Below are 13783 nucleotides of genomic sequence, written 5' to 3'. Positions count from 1 at the left end.
TTTATTTAAGTTACAAGGTATTTAAAGACGATTTTACGATGAGATATAATATTACCTGAAAGGGGATGAAATGCTATAGAAGTTTTGAGATATATCCCTTTAAGGACGATTGAAACACCGGTGTCCCTTAAAGAAAATAATTTTTCCTGACTACCTAAAGTTATTTTTTTTCTTATGTCTGTACATAATTGTAAAGTAGAAGGTTGAAGGAATCTAGAATATTTTTTTCAAGTCTCTAGCTATTTGCTATGTAGTAAATATTTAAACTCAAAAATGGAGAATTTTTAAATTCTCGAATTCATAATTGATTTTATTTATTTTTTATGCTTCCATTTTTTTTAAGCAAAACCCTTTTGGCAATAAAAACTACAATACTCATACGTAATATTTTTCATTAAATCGAAAAATATTATTCATTGGTATTGCCAGAAAAATTACTTAAAATTTCGGGCTATTTTTGTCCCTATCGTTCATATAGAATGCCCTATCGTGGCATTGCCATTTCAGCTCACGTGACATTGTCAGGAAGTCACATATTTGAGATTTCTGGCAATTGAAATGACAATGAATGTTGTTAAACAAATCAACCAAGACAGATTGTATTTGCATAATATCACTAAGTAAAGGCATTTCATTAAAAAATCAGTGAATCGCATTTTCGAACTCATATGCTATGACAAAAAAGCTCGAATGACATTGTCAGGTTTCGAACTCACGCGTTACAATGCCACGAAAATTACAGAACTACCCTACTGATCTATTAAAGTAAGTTCATTGAAGTGTTTTCGTAACCGTGAATACTTTGGCATATTCATGAGAACCTTAAAATATTACAAGCCCTGTATCAAAAAGTTGATCGTTGTTTTTTTTGCATTATCGTGAAGGCCATTCTAGGTTGACGTGCAATTTTTGTGATGATTTTTTCTTGGAACGTCCACACCCTCTCATCGAAATGTTTGCGTACCCCACGGCTTTAATGCTCTTTGTTGTACAATTTCCTGATACTCATTATTAATCCATACCGTGAGTAATTAAGTTCAATGAAAGTCACTGTCTAAAATTTAAAAGAAACAGCCAAAATCTGGAATACCAAGATACCATTAAACCTCGAGTGCCGTAATCCTGAAAAATAAAATACGGAGAGACAAAATCCAGAATATGTCGAAATCCTGAAAAATGTTCAAACTCCGAATGGCTCTAAATCCTGGAAAACCACAATCCCGAATGGGTCGAAATTCTGGAAAGCTAAAATACCGATTGATTCAAATTTCTTTTAAAAATTAACGCCCTTTAGAATCAAACCTACAATGCCGAATGTGTTTGGTATTTTTCTAATTTTACTTTTTTCAAGAACATTTCGCTTGTTTTATGCATGTACAATTTGTGATTTCCTTTTTATTTCTATGCCATTGTCGATTTGGCTTTTGAGATTTTGGAGTTCAGAATTTTGGCTTCGGAGTTTTGCTTCTTTCGGAATTATGACCAATTCTGGACTACGGGTCTTTGGGATTTTGACTTATTCTGGATATTTGTTCCTCAGAATTTTAATTCATTATGGTTTCTGATCCATTTTGAATTTTTGTTCTTTGAAATTTTAATCTATTCTGAATTTAAGTTTATTTGGTATTTTGGGTTTTACAGGATTTTGCCTCTTATTGGCGCTTTCAGAATTTTGACTTTCGGGATTTTGGCTCTTTCGGAATTTTGTTCTCCAGATTTTTCTCAATCTCCAGTCTTTTCGCAATTTTGAATTTCGAGATTTTGGCTCTTTCAAGTTTTTGGGTTTCGGAACTATAGATCTTCGTGAATACGACTCATTCTAAACTTGATCTCTTAAAGATTTTAGCCATTCGAGACCCTGGCCTTTTTGAAATTTGCCTCTTCAAGATTTTGAATTTCAGAACTTTAACTCTTTCCGGATTTTGGTTTTTAGGATTTTGGCCTTTTCGTATTTTTGAATTTTGAGTTTCAGGTTTTTTAAAGATTTTGACTTCCGGGATTTTGGATTTGGGGATTTTCGTTTTCAGAATTTTAGCTTTCGAGATTTTGGGATATTAAAGACTTTGACTTAATCTGTATTTTGGCTGTTTAATATAATAATTCATTCAAAATATTGGCTCATTAAGATTTTGGTGTTAAGAGTTATATCTTTTTTAGGATTTAAGTTTTATAGTATATGATTTTCAGGATTTTAGTCTTTACAGATTTTTTTATTTTAGCTTTCAGGATTTTATCTTTTGAAATTCACCATTTCGAAATTTCAGATCTTGCAAGATTTTACAACACATTACCAAGAAAAATATTTTTTCCCAATATAATTATCAGGAAAAAGTGATTTTCAATAGTCAAAATTATTGATTTTGGGTCACCAGTGATCCATCAGTGCTAATGTGTTAATGACCGAATATTTTTTAGTATAACCCAAGGGAGATACGAATTTTGCATTAGGGAGCAAGTGCTCTAAATAGCATTTTCAAAAAATATATAAATGAATTGGGTCATTAGGTTTTCAGAATAATTCTCAGAGTGTTTAAATTTAAGGCCCTTCCTTATAGTTAGTTAAACTTTTCATACAAACATCAAGTCCAGTCATTAAGTACTGCATAAAATTGGGTCATTCTGCTGTGCACTCACACACCTAATTTCAACGTAGAATATCATTTAACTACCTGTGCACTTAATATTCGCTTTAGGAGAATATTAAATTTACTTTCAACAATTTTAAAATATTTGCCCAAGTTTTTTGAGCTCAAATGAAAAAAAGAGATATTCTAACCGGAGCACTTGTAAATTATTCATAAAATTCAATGAATGTATCACGGTAAAGTGCTGTGTGGACCATTTACATTCATTCCTCATAAACTTGCTGAGCTGTCCAAAGATAGAGAACAGTGGAAAATTTGTAAAATGTCACGAAACTCACCTCAGTTGAATTTGTTCAATGCGAAGAGATGATATGAAAGCACTGAGCTTCGTCAGTGACCTTTTACCCGATCCACCAACTCCCACGAGCATTGCATGTCCTCGACTTGACTCCAAAATGCGAATTATGCGACAAATGTGAACCATAGCATCTTCAAAGAGCACCAAATTTGATGGACCTACAGTGTCTCTATAGTTGACTTGTGCCTCTTCCAGCAACGCATTAAGATGTTCCCAGGACTTGACTGAAGTATATTCAGCATCATTCAAGCCATTGGCGTAGTGGAAGAAGAGCAGAGGCTTGGGCAACTGCACTTCATCTTCCAGGTAATCCTTTGCCTTCTCTATTGATGTTTCAATCAAAGAATCAAAAGTCTTTAGATCCTCCCTGGATACCAGCCTGTCTGAATACACACGGTAAAATTCGTGGATAAGGAGCTTAAAAAGCCCCAATTTGTCTGGACACGAAGCATGGCGTGAAAAGATGAGCCCTTGGAAGATATTCGTGATGTCATGAAGGTTGAAGTTGTAGTGAAATTTAGTGGATGTCGGTAGGAAATTCTGTTTAATTAAAAATGAAAATATAAGAAAAAAATTAGAAGTGGCTAAATATTTAGGAGGAATCCATTTTTTAACGATTTGAAATTACTAGGGGAAAGTACTCTCCCTTCGAACGTTCATGCCTTCAAATACAGTAGAACCCCGCTATAGTCCATCGCTCTATAGTCCACAATTTATCGACGGTTGATTTCAAAACACTGATTTTAAGTTAGGTTATGTTTTTTAGTACGCCATTTGCAATGTTGTCATAATTATTTGGAAAACTTTATTGAGTAGTTGTGATAATTGTGATCCATAAAGAAGAGAGCGAGGCCAAGTACCACAATCGCAAAGAAATGGAAGCCGTTGATCAATTTCAATACTAAAAGTTGTTGATAATTTTAAAAAATGACATGTGCAATAGTGCGACACACGTGTCAAATCTGGAACCAAATATGGCCTATAGCGAGGCTGTACTGTAATGTGATTTTTCTTTTATTTTTCCTAAGTGATTTACACATTTTTATTAACTATTAGTTAGTTTTTCATTAATTATTGATAATTTTGTGATAATTGTGTATAAATCTCTAGGAAAAATGAAAGAAAATTCACATTATTCGAAGGCATGAACGGTCGAAAGGAGATAGTACTTTCCCTTACATTATGCTCAACGAACAAAGTTTTTATGTACGAATCAAATAGTTATTGAATTAAATAACTAAAAATATTAAATAACTAAATAAATTTGAAAATAGTTAAGATCCAATACTTACAAAGTTTTTATCCAGTAAATGCATAATTTATTTCAACAAAAAAATTCTACAAGGTTACCTACTATAAAATTTTCTTTAAAAATACACTAGGTACTTTTTAATTTAAAAAAAAAAACATTTTAATTTCAAAATTTTGAGTAAAAATGAAACAGAAATCCTGCAATTTTGTCTTGTTTTGGTTTTAATGAAAAAATAATAAATAAAAATTAAGTTTAAAAAAATAAGGAAATAATGCACAATGCATAATTTATTAATAGCATCTAATAAACAAATTAAAAAAAAACAATTAAATTTGGTTAGTAAAAAATAAAAAAGGGGAAGAATTTTATTCAAATTTAAAATGATCAGTAAGAAATAAAAACTGGTATGAAAAAAATAAAACATTATCAGAACAAAATAAGAAAGTAGTTAGCAATTAAGAAGGGGTAGATAACACTGTGACGCTTACGGTTCACTCGAGTGCCGATCTTCTGATCTCATAGCGCTCTGCCACAAGTAAGTTAACTAGCTTAGTGTTTTCAGTGCCACTAATCCACTGGAATTGACTGGAAATTTATAATGTTACGCGAACATAAATGAACGTAATACTTAATAAAAGCAAACTGACATTTAAATCTGCCGATTTTTCGCTAAAATCGTGCCGATCTGTCGATTTTCGTTAATTAAAATGGCATGTTCAACATGCTGAGCTATCAATTTCAGGCCAAATTGTGCCGATATGTTGATTTCTCAGCAAAATAGTTCGTCTGTCGATTGTTACCTTCACATCGGCACAATTTTGCCAATCGCCGCTCACGGTTCACTCTGAGAGTCACTTATTCTCCCCTTAGAAATTAAAAATGAGCAGTAAGAATATTCAGCTTGGTCAGTGGAAACATAAACTTTGAATCTTCTTGTTTCACTTATCTTACCAAAAAACTGTCAAACAACTTCAAATATCAAGAAAATTTTCATGAAAATTTCATAAAATTTTGGAAATGTTGGAAATTTTCAGGAAATTTCTCCAATCGATGCAAAACAATTAAAAAGCTCAAAAAGCTCATTCAACGTATTAAAAATTTTATTTCAAATTTCAAAAAGTTTCCATTAAATTTTGAATTTTTCTGTGTTATGGTTAGAAGCAATTTTCATCAAAAATTGCATTTTTTTTTAAATCTGGAAAGTGGAAGTATCCAAAGCCTATCGTATCCCTTGGATAACCTAGGATAGTGGAAGTATCCAAGGATATCCAAGGATATCCAAGGATAGTGGAAATTTTCTTTACTCATTTTACCCAAAAACGAACAAAATTGTTCATATTTTACAATTAAATTTTTATTTTTAATTTCATGCTGATTAATTTTTAATTTTTTGATTAATTTTTTTTAATTCAGTATTTTAGTATTAGAAATTTTTACTGCTCACTTGAATTTTTTCACTAACTTCATTTTATTTTTCACAGACTAAATTGGATATTTTTACTGACCATTTCGAATTATTTTCTGATGAAATATGATTTTCTGCTGACTACTGCGAATATAGTACTGCTTATTTTTTTTTATTATTTAATTGAGAGAGTTCCTTGTTAAAAATTTCAAAAATTCAAACAGAAAGCACTAATAGTCAAATTCTACGTAGGACTTCTGGTAACACTTTAAAAAGGCCTGACTTAGCTTTTAGAAATTGTAATTTTTTAGATTATCATGATGATGTAATAATCTACTGTTATAATTTCCAAACAGTATTATTATATATCTGAATAGACGTTAAAAGAGTAAAATCTAAAAGAAAATTACTCAAACTTATTCTAAAAGCCCATATAGGGTTATCATATTTACTGAGAAATTTTACATACTCGCCGCTTGAGGGCTATGCTCTTTTCGAACTTTCGAAATCTTATAAAGTTCAAAAATACGCAGATGATGGATTTTCTACTATTTCAACATACTATTATTGTTAATTTCACAAGTTTTTATCATTTTTCTAAGATTTTGAAAATTTTATAAATTAAAAAAATAGCTTAATTTTGATTTAAAGTCGCGCAAATCAAGGGTTCATTTTTAAAGTAGCCCTACTATACTGCACAATGCGTTCTTTAAGCTCACAACAGAAGTTTATAGTATTCTTGTTTCTCAACTAAAATGTATAATGCTATCTATATACAAAAAATACCGTTGATGTTCGAAAAATTCAAACTGTATTTCGAATTTCAAAAAAGGTTGTGAAAATTTATGAAATCCCAAATAAAACAGATATTTAAGGAGTTTTTCATTAATTACAATAATTATATGAAGAATTCAAAATGAGAAAAGACTGTTTTAAATTTCGTTCCTTTAATTTTCCTCATGACTGGGGATACTGCCACTATAGTCCCCTGTTGAGACATTTCGAAATTCGAACGACAAAGGGTTATAACGCAAAACACATTGAGGAATTAACAGGAACATCAAATGTTTCATCATCGAGCTTTTTTAGCTTTTGATCATCGAATTTTTCAAAAGTCTAATTTCGAACAGCACTATTACGATGATTAAGATCAATTTCGAATCTTTAATTTACCATAATATACAATAGAAATCTAGCAATATAAACGCGTTTAGTTGTAGTTCAAGGTTCTTTTGTTCTTACTTTAAAAAAGGTTAGTTTAAGGATTTTGCGTTTACACACAGAAGTCACAACGTATATCGAAAATCAGAATATCTTTCTAAAGTCTATTCAATTACAATATCTAATTCACCTGTAATACTTCCATGTGAAAATCAATTGAACTCTTAACGATATTTGCACAAATATCCTGTACAGGTTGGGTGAACTTGTTATTCTTATTCTCCAGATGCTGACCCAATATTGAGGAATAGATGTGGTGGAGATGGGTGTTTGTGGGAAAATTCAGGACAATAGTTGCAAAGTGTCTCTGAAGGCGAGGATTGATTGTGAAGGATCCAACATTGGGATTCATTGTGGTGACAAAGGAGCAATTGTGAATGGTCTTGAGAGCATACTTGTCACTTCCATACCAATGGTTATAGTCAAAATATTGCCTTAGAAGGGTATGAGGTGCAACTGTACCATATAGATCAACCTGGGGTAAATTGATGTCATCCACAAAATAAATCAATTTCTTCCCATTTCTCGGTGTCAAGGACCGTGCTGTTGCCTTCTCTAGATGCACCTCCAGTGACTCTTGAAATCCTCTCGATGTCGTATAGAGATTCACAGGAATATTTGCACACATATAGTCACTGGGCAGTGATGCCAAATGCCTCTGCACAAGCATCGTCTTTCCACATCCTCCACCTCCTACAATCATAGCAGCATGACCAGCATCAATCAGAAGACCAAGTAAATATTGCACCCTCACAGTATCTTCTGTGTCCACAAAAGTCATTTGTAGTGGGATTTCAGGATAGAACTTAAAGTCATCCCTGAGACCGCTCCATGGAATAAATTTCTTTGTATCCGGATCGACATGGTAGTCAAATACAGTTTCATCTGTTGCAGGAAATTTAATTGTTCTGAATGTTCTTATCCACCAACGATGAAATTCTAAACGCCAATCACGCTGCTGGTCCCGGAACAGTGCTCCGCCAAAGCCCCAAATTGCAGCAAATACAAAGTAAATTTCATACCTGAAAAGGGAGACATAGGCTACAGATGAAAACTATATTTCAATTAGTACAAAAGCTGGTCAAAGTTTCTCTCATCGTAAAATCTATTTCTCCATTTCACTCAAGCGTTATACATTTCAACCACTTAATTGAACATTTTATCAACTCTTGCTTCCACTTTGTTGGAAAATTAAACAACTTCCAATGAAGAGATTTTAGACGTGTCACTGTAAGTTCTGTGGTGAATGGTTGTCATGAAAAGTTTCACAATTTTCAGATATATTGAAAATTTGTCACATATTGGAAATGGCTGGTGTCTCCAAAAATAAAATTTAGCACTTTCTGTGCATTGAGAATTTTATTGTAGATAAAATATATCTAAATCATCCAAATCATTCGCTAGTTATGGGGAGTGGTGCACTGTTACTTTAATTTGCTAAAGTTTGAACCCGTGTTAAGTTGCAAAACGATAATTTAATTTTGTTTTTAACAAAACTTATTGTCTATATTTCAAAAAACAATATAAATAAGGTAATATTATAATATTTAGTATTTTCTACTATAATTTCTGATTTCTAGAATAGGTATTTCGTAAACTTTCGGTACAGGACTATGATTCTATGAAGTCTTAGTCGCGTTTGAGAAAAGGAATTTACTACGTATAGTTTTGGTTTCATATGTTGGGGAAAACGATTCGTAAGCCTCTATAATCATAAAGTTAAAGAGCAGTGCCATATGGGCCCGAATTTGGTAGTAAAGGTTTATCCCAAACAGCCATATGCTGAGGGCTGAAGATCATAGATTAGAGGTCCTTTGCATAAATTTCTTTAATTAATTCTATACTGCATAATTTTAAAGGTTAAATATTCTAGAGGATTAATCTGAGTCTATTTGGTCCCTAAGGTCATCATAAAATATATAATTAGCCGAATATTGTGATTAAATTGGTTCTGGCAAGCTGGTTGTTCTATGGATCTGGTATGGAAGAATAAGGATGACCCAGTTCTGAAAGTCTATAACAATAGACCATAATGCTTTAAAGAGATGAGGCTGACCTAGCTTTCGATGTACCGACGGTTTTGGCCACGTGGCCAATTTATTAAAGGTGCAGATTTGTAAACTTTCGCGTAAAAAAGCTTGAATTAGTAGGATATTCTGAGGCATGCCGAAGCTGGTCAAGAGCTGTAATTACCTGATAGTGTAAAGCTAAGTGAACCTGTGACGATTAGTATCGATGTATAGGTTTTATTTTAATAATGACATAAGTTCGAAAATAAGCTTTAGCACAGTATCAAGGTGGATATCAATGATCGAATTTATGCTAGGAATAAGTCCTTCCAAGCTTTGGCTCTAAAGGAACAAGAGAGAGCGGATGCCTAAGAAAATGATAAAAAGAACTAGAAGCCTTTATATACCCGAAGATACTGAATTTTTTTAGGAAGTTGACACTCCTCAGTTAGTAGGGAAGACTGGGGCAAAAAGTCATAAAACGGATATTTTATTTTTTTACAAACTACTCGAACGCCCCAGAAATTTCTAATTATCGCAATTTTATAGGAAATTTACCGCTCTACAACTTTGTGAAAGTCATTTCCTCTATTTTGTAAGGAAACATATTTATCGAGCCGTTTCCTAAAAGGTAATTTTGTGACCTTTCTCAAAAATGCTGGGGCAAATAGTATCAGGCATGGGATATTATCTAATTTTGATTCGCTTTGTTACAAGATTCCGTAAATTTGAAAAAATGCCTAGATAATATATTTTCATAGGAAATTTATTCATCTACGCCTTTGTAAAACACTGTTTTCTTTATTTGAACGATAAAAGCGCTTTTCAAGATATTTTATAATAAAAAAAAAACGCACAAAAGACTGCAAATAGTTTGACAACAAGCGGAGAGACATGGTAATGACGTTTTTTTTGCCGTGAGACATTATAAATTGTTTCGGTTTTTCTTACTTTTTGCTCTATGTCTTTTGTTACTTTTTACCCCAAGTGGTCGTTCTTAATAAAAATATTTCTTGAGAGAAGAATCTTTGTAAAATTCTAAAATAGATAGCGGCTTCGTATTCAAAGAACACAAATCATTTAGGAAATATTCATTAGTGCATAAATTTTGAGTAATAAGTAGGTAATAATTGATATATTTTTCAAGGAAAATATTTTAAAAATAGGGCTAAAAATTTTTAATATTCTTTTATTTTCTGAATTCCTTGTTCGAATTCTAAGAAACATGCGACATCGAAGAAGGTCTATGGAGGCTATCTATGGAAAAAAAAATTAAGCCGCTGTTTCTTTTATCTTGGAAGATATTGAATTTTGAAATTTTCGATTTGCTACTTTTTGCCCCAATCTCCCCTACTGAAGAGATTGTTGGTAGTTCCCCGGCCTTGAAAAGGGACATCGTATTAATGTACCATGTGTAAATCACAGGTCGGATTTTTACGTTGGAAAGATTGAAAAGGAATTGACTTTTCTAAGGCAAGTAACCGCCACATCTTCTAGCACCCAGTTATATTCTCCCGAGAGACTCAAGTCCATATGTCCTATTTCTCTGACGTTTTAGACTGGGCTGACCCTTAAGACTCTCCAACTCACAGGTATAGTGACAAAGATCCAAAAGACAATGAACGAATTTGAATAGTAACGTTTATAACTGCCAGGATGTTTTGCAAACGTGTACAATTCGTTGGGAATAGATTTACGACCAACGCACAATAACTTTTTTTTTGTAAATATGTTTTCAAAATTTTCTATGAGAATGAATGAAATGTAGATCTAGTCTTCTCGCTCTCTCTCATATAAAATTTTGAAAACATGTTTACAAACAAAAGGTATTGTGCGCTGGGTATTGCGAATAGATATAGGTAACTGCTCAATTTCTGTTCGTATGCTTTCTTTAATTCTAACACTTAAGGGCAATTTTTAAAAATCCGACCAATCAAGACTTATTAAAATGCTGACGAACACCAGGGGATAAAGTCACGAACACCTAGGGTAGATCATAAAATCGATTATTTTATGATAGGTGGTTAATGGTAAGATGGACTTAGAACTCTCGCCGCGGATCGGTCAGACTTCTGCAGTAATGAGAGATGCTTGGCAGAAGCATAGTGAGGAAGGCCACGTTTAGTTATTCGCATAAATTATCGGTTTTTTCAAAGATGTGTGGATTCCTATTCTTCGGATTCGGTTATTGACCGAAAAAGTAAGATTGCGAGTACAAGCTGCCAAAATGAAGTACCTCCGAGTGGTTAAAGGAATCATTCATCGAGGTCAAGTGTGGAACGTAGTCGTTCGCGAGGAGCTAAGAGTCGAGGAGTTGCTTCTTTGTGTTGAGAGATCACAACATCAATGGCACGGTCATGTTCAGCTCATGTCAAAAATTCTATGTAAAAACCAAGATATTCCAAGTATTCCAAGTAACATTAAAATTTGCACTCAATTCATGCCCATACAAAAATGAAAAATTTGACCTAATATAATCTCATTCTTATAGGCATTATTCAATAAAAATTCTTTGGCAAATTTTGTAAATCCAGAGACAATTCAAAATAAAAGTAGAAATATTCTGGAAAGTGTCCAACCAGACAAAGGTATTTGAACTAAGATGTGAGAAAGTAACTCAAAAGTTCGGTAATTGAAAACTAATGCAAATCTCTTATTTGGACGTACTTTAATCAAATAATCTTGACTCAGAGATAGTTCTTGTAAAAATTCATTGAATGAAAAATTAAATTGCTTTAAAGTTGGGGAATACAGTCTGAAGGGGATGAAAATTCTAAAATCGTCGTCTTGGGGTATGTGACTGGATGGTTGCCATCATGTCTGGATAACTTTTCACAGAGAAAGACAATTGAGTTTTGTAAGAGGGGTTAAGTTTAGGGAGATTTATGCAATTCACTAATTGGTCTCTTGGGGCAATTTCATGGAAAATTGGGGTATTTCTTAAGCAATATCTTACCACTCGTTAGAGCTGTTTGGTGGAACATTTTCGGGTGTGAGGAGACTATCGAGAAGGCTGCAAGTTGTCCTCACAAGGGCGACATCCACAAGTGGAATAATGGTGGTAAATTTTGTGTGAATGGCTTCGAGGATGACTGGAACATATTTGTTGAACAAGTGATTCAAGATGATTTTCTCCCCATCACTCTTGCGTCCCTCTATCCATGACAGTATCAGAGGTTGATAGCCAACATCCTGATTGTTTATGTAGAGAATACCAGCACGGGATACTGTTGCTGGTGTCGCTGCCCGTAGATGACCAATTTCAAACACCAATCTCATCGATGGTGTGAGTGGAATACGTTCGTTGTTTGCCAATGTAAGCACTTTATTGTCATCCATCACGGTGTTAAGACTCTCAATCCACATTGGATCGATGTCACCATCAGCAACAATCCACTTCGGGCCAACATTTGACGCATACGCCTGATCACGCATAATGATGGAGAACAATCCATCCTGCCATTCACGCGTTACCCCATGAACTACACCAAAGAGTTCATCATTTGTCACTGCTTTGGGATTCAAGTCACTGTACATGGGATCCTTTCCTAGTTTCTGATACGTCTGGAAAAGTGTCTTCCACACGCATGATTTTCCCACACCAGCCGCCCCAATAATGAACACAGAATGACGAATCTCGAGGATTTCCTCCAACTCTATCACTTTCTGCACAAAACTTCGCTCAGGCTGAAGGTTGAGGTCAATAGCCGCCTCCCTCACCACTTCCTCTAGCTTAGTATTCCTCTGACGGGGAACGTCAAGGGCAGGAAATAAATCCCCAATCAATCCCAGAAACACTGGAGTGTCGTCTATAGTGATTTTGGGAGTGTTAAAGTCTCTCAAAGCTCTCATTAGAACTTCATCTTCGGATCTTGCAGGGTCAGCACGTTTTAGGGATCCTGCCACTATGAGGACTGATTTTACAGCCCTCAAGCCCCAGTCGTAGTGGTCTTGTTTTGACAGAAGTTCCCGGCACATGGAGTACAGACTGATAAATTTTCTGGCAAGAGCCCTGGCATTCTGAAAACCTTCAGCTACTAGAAGAATCTCGCAGATCAACTCAATGTCTGGCACTATCATTGAGCAAGGTCTGAAAAGGGCCTAAGTATGCAAAAAATACATTTCAAAAATCAACTAAAGTAGTAGAAATTAATAAAATAGTGAATATCCTCGGGAAAGTTTAGAGCGAGTGTGGCGATGTGTAGTAGATATTAATCAGACGTTAGACGTTTTTCAAATTTTCAAAAGTTTCTAAATTGATCCACTGCAGAAGACCCATACCAAGGGTTGAAAGCTTTGGAGAAAAACCAGATTCTTTGAATTTGAAAGAGGAATATATCCTACTGACGAAGGAATTGAGAGCATAAAGTTTTCCGTCAGACTCCAAAAGAAAGATAAAGCGGTCTTTAGGCTTCAAAATCTCAAATAAAAACCAATTGGGTTTTCAGAAACTAAGTGAATAATTTTCCTTTAATACCCAATCCTTAAGTCAAAATTTTACCAAAAATCTTCACTGATAAAGAATTAGAGAAGATAAACATTATGACCAAGCCTTAAGACTTAAGACCTATGCTGATTCCCGGTAGAGGAGACCGAGGTAGAATTAGCTAGACATTGCATTAGATAGTGGGATGTTGTAGCTTGCCTTATAAAGAATACTGAGGCAACCACTACTAATTCGAAATAAACACATCCCTTTCTATTTTGAGGATTTTTTTTTGAGGATTTTTGTACGTACATTTTCAAAAAATATTTTAAGAAAAATGTACTTTTACTTAGTATAATCATAGTACCTTGATATGAATACATGAACATCAAAGTTTTAAAGGATAAAAAGTATCTGTCTTTTTAACTTAAAAGAATTTAATTTCTGTACTTAAAATCAAAGATGTAATTTTAAAATACCTTAATTAGATTTAAAGGAATGCACATTGGCACTAGAACTCGTATCGT

General features: G+C 33.7%; 1 protein-coding gene across 1 annotated transcript in view; it reads right to left on the bottom strand.

Moving 5' to 3' along the window:
* The window catches only part of LOC129799813 (dynein beta chain, ciliary), an 88642-nt gene that overhangs the window by 58059 nt on the left and 16800 nt on the right, over positions 1–13783 (bottom strand). Inside the window, exons 4-6 of the mRNA XM_055844040.1 lie at positions 11787–12931; positions 6952–7843; positions 2924–3483 (exon numbers count right to left, since the gene is read on the bottom strand). Coding sequence (XP_055700015.1) covers positions 2924–3483; positions 6952–7843; positions 11787–12931 — 2597 coding nt within the window. The remainder of the gene's footprint in view (positions 1–2923; positions 3484–6951; positions 7844–11786; positions 12932–13783) is intronic.

This window comes from Phlebotomus papatasi, chromosome 1 (genome assembly GCF_024763615.1).
Source record: "Phlebotomus papatasi isolate M1 chromosome 1, Ppap_2.1, whole genome shotgun sequence".
In the NCBI taxonomy this organism is placed as follows: domain Eukaryota; kingdom Metazoa; phylum Arthropoda; class Insecta; order Diptera; family Psychodidae; genus Phlebotomus; species Phlebotomus papatasi.
Note: the sequence above shows the minus strand (reverse complement) of the source record. Positions and strands in the feature narration are given on the sequence as shown.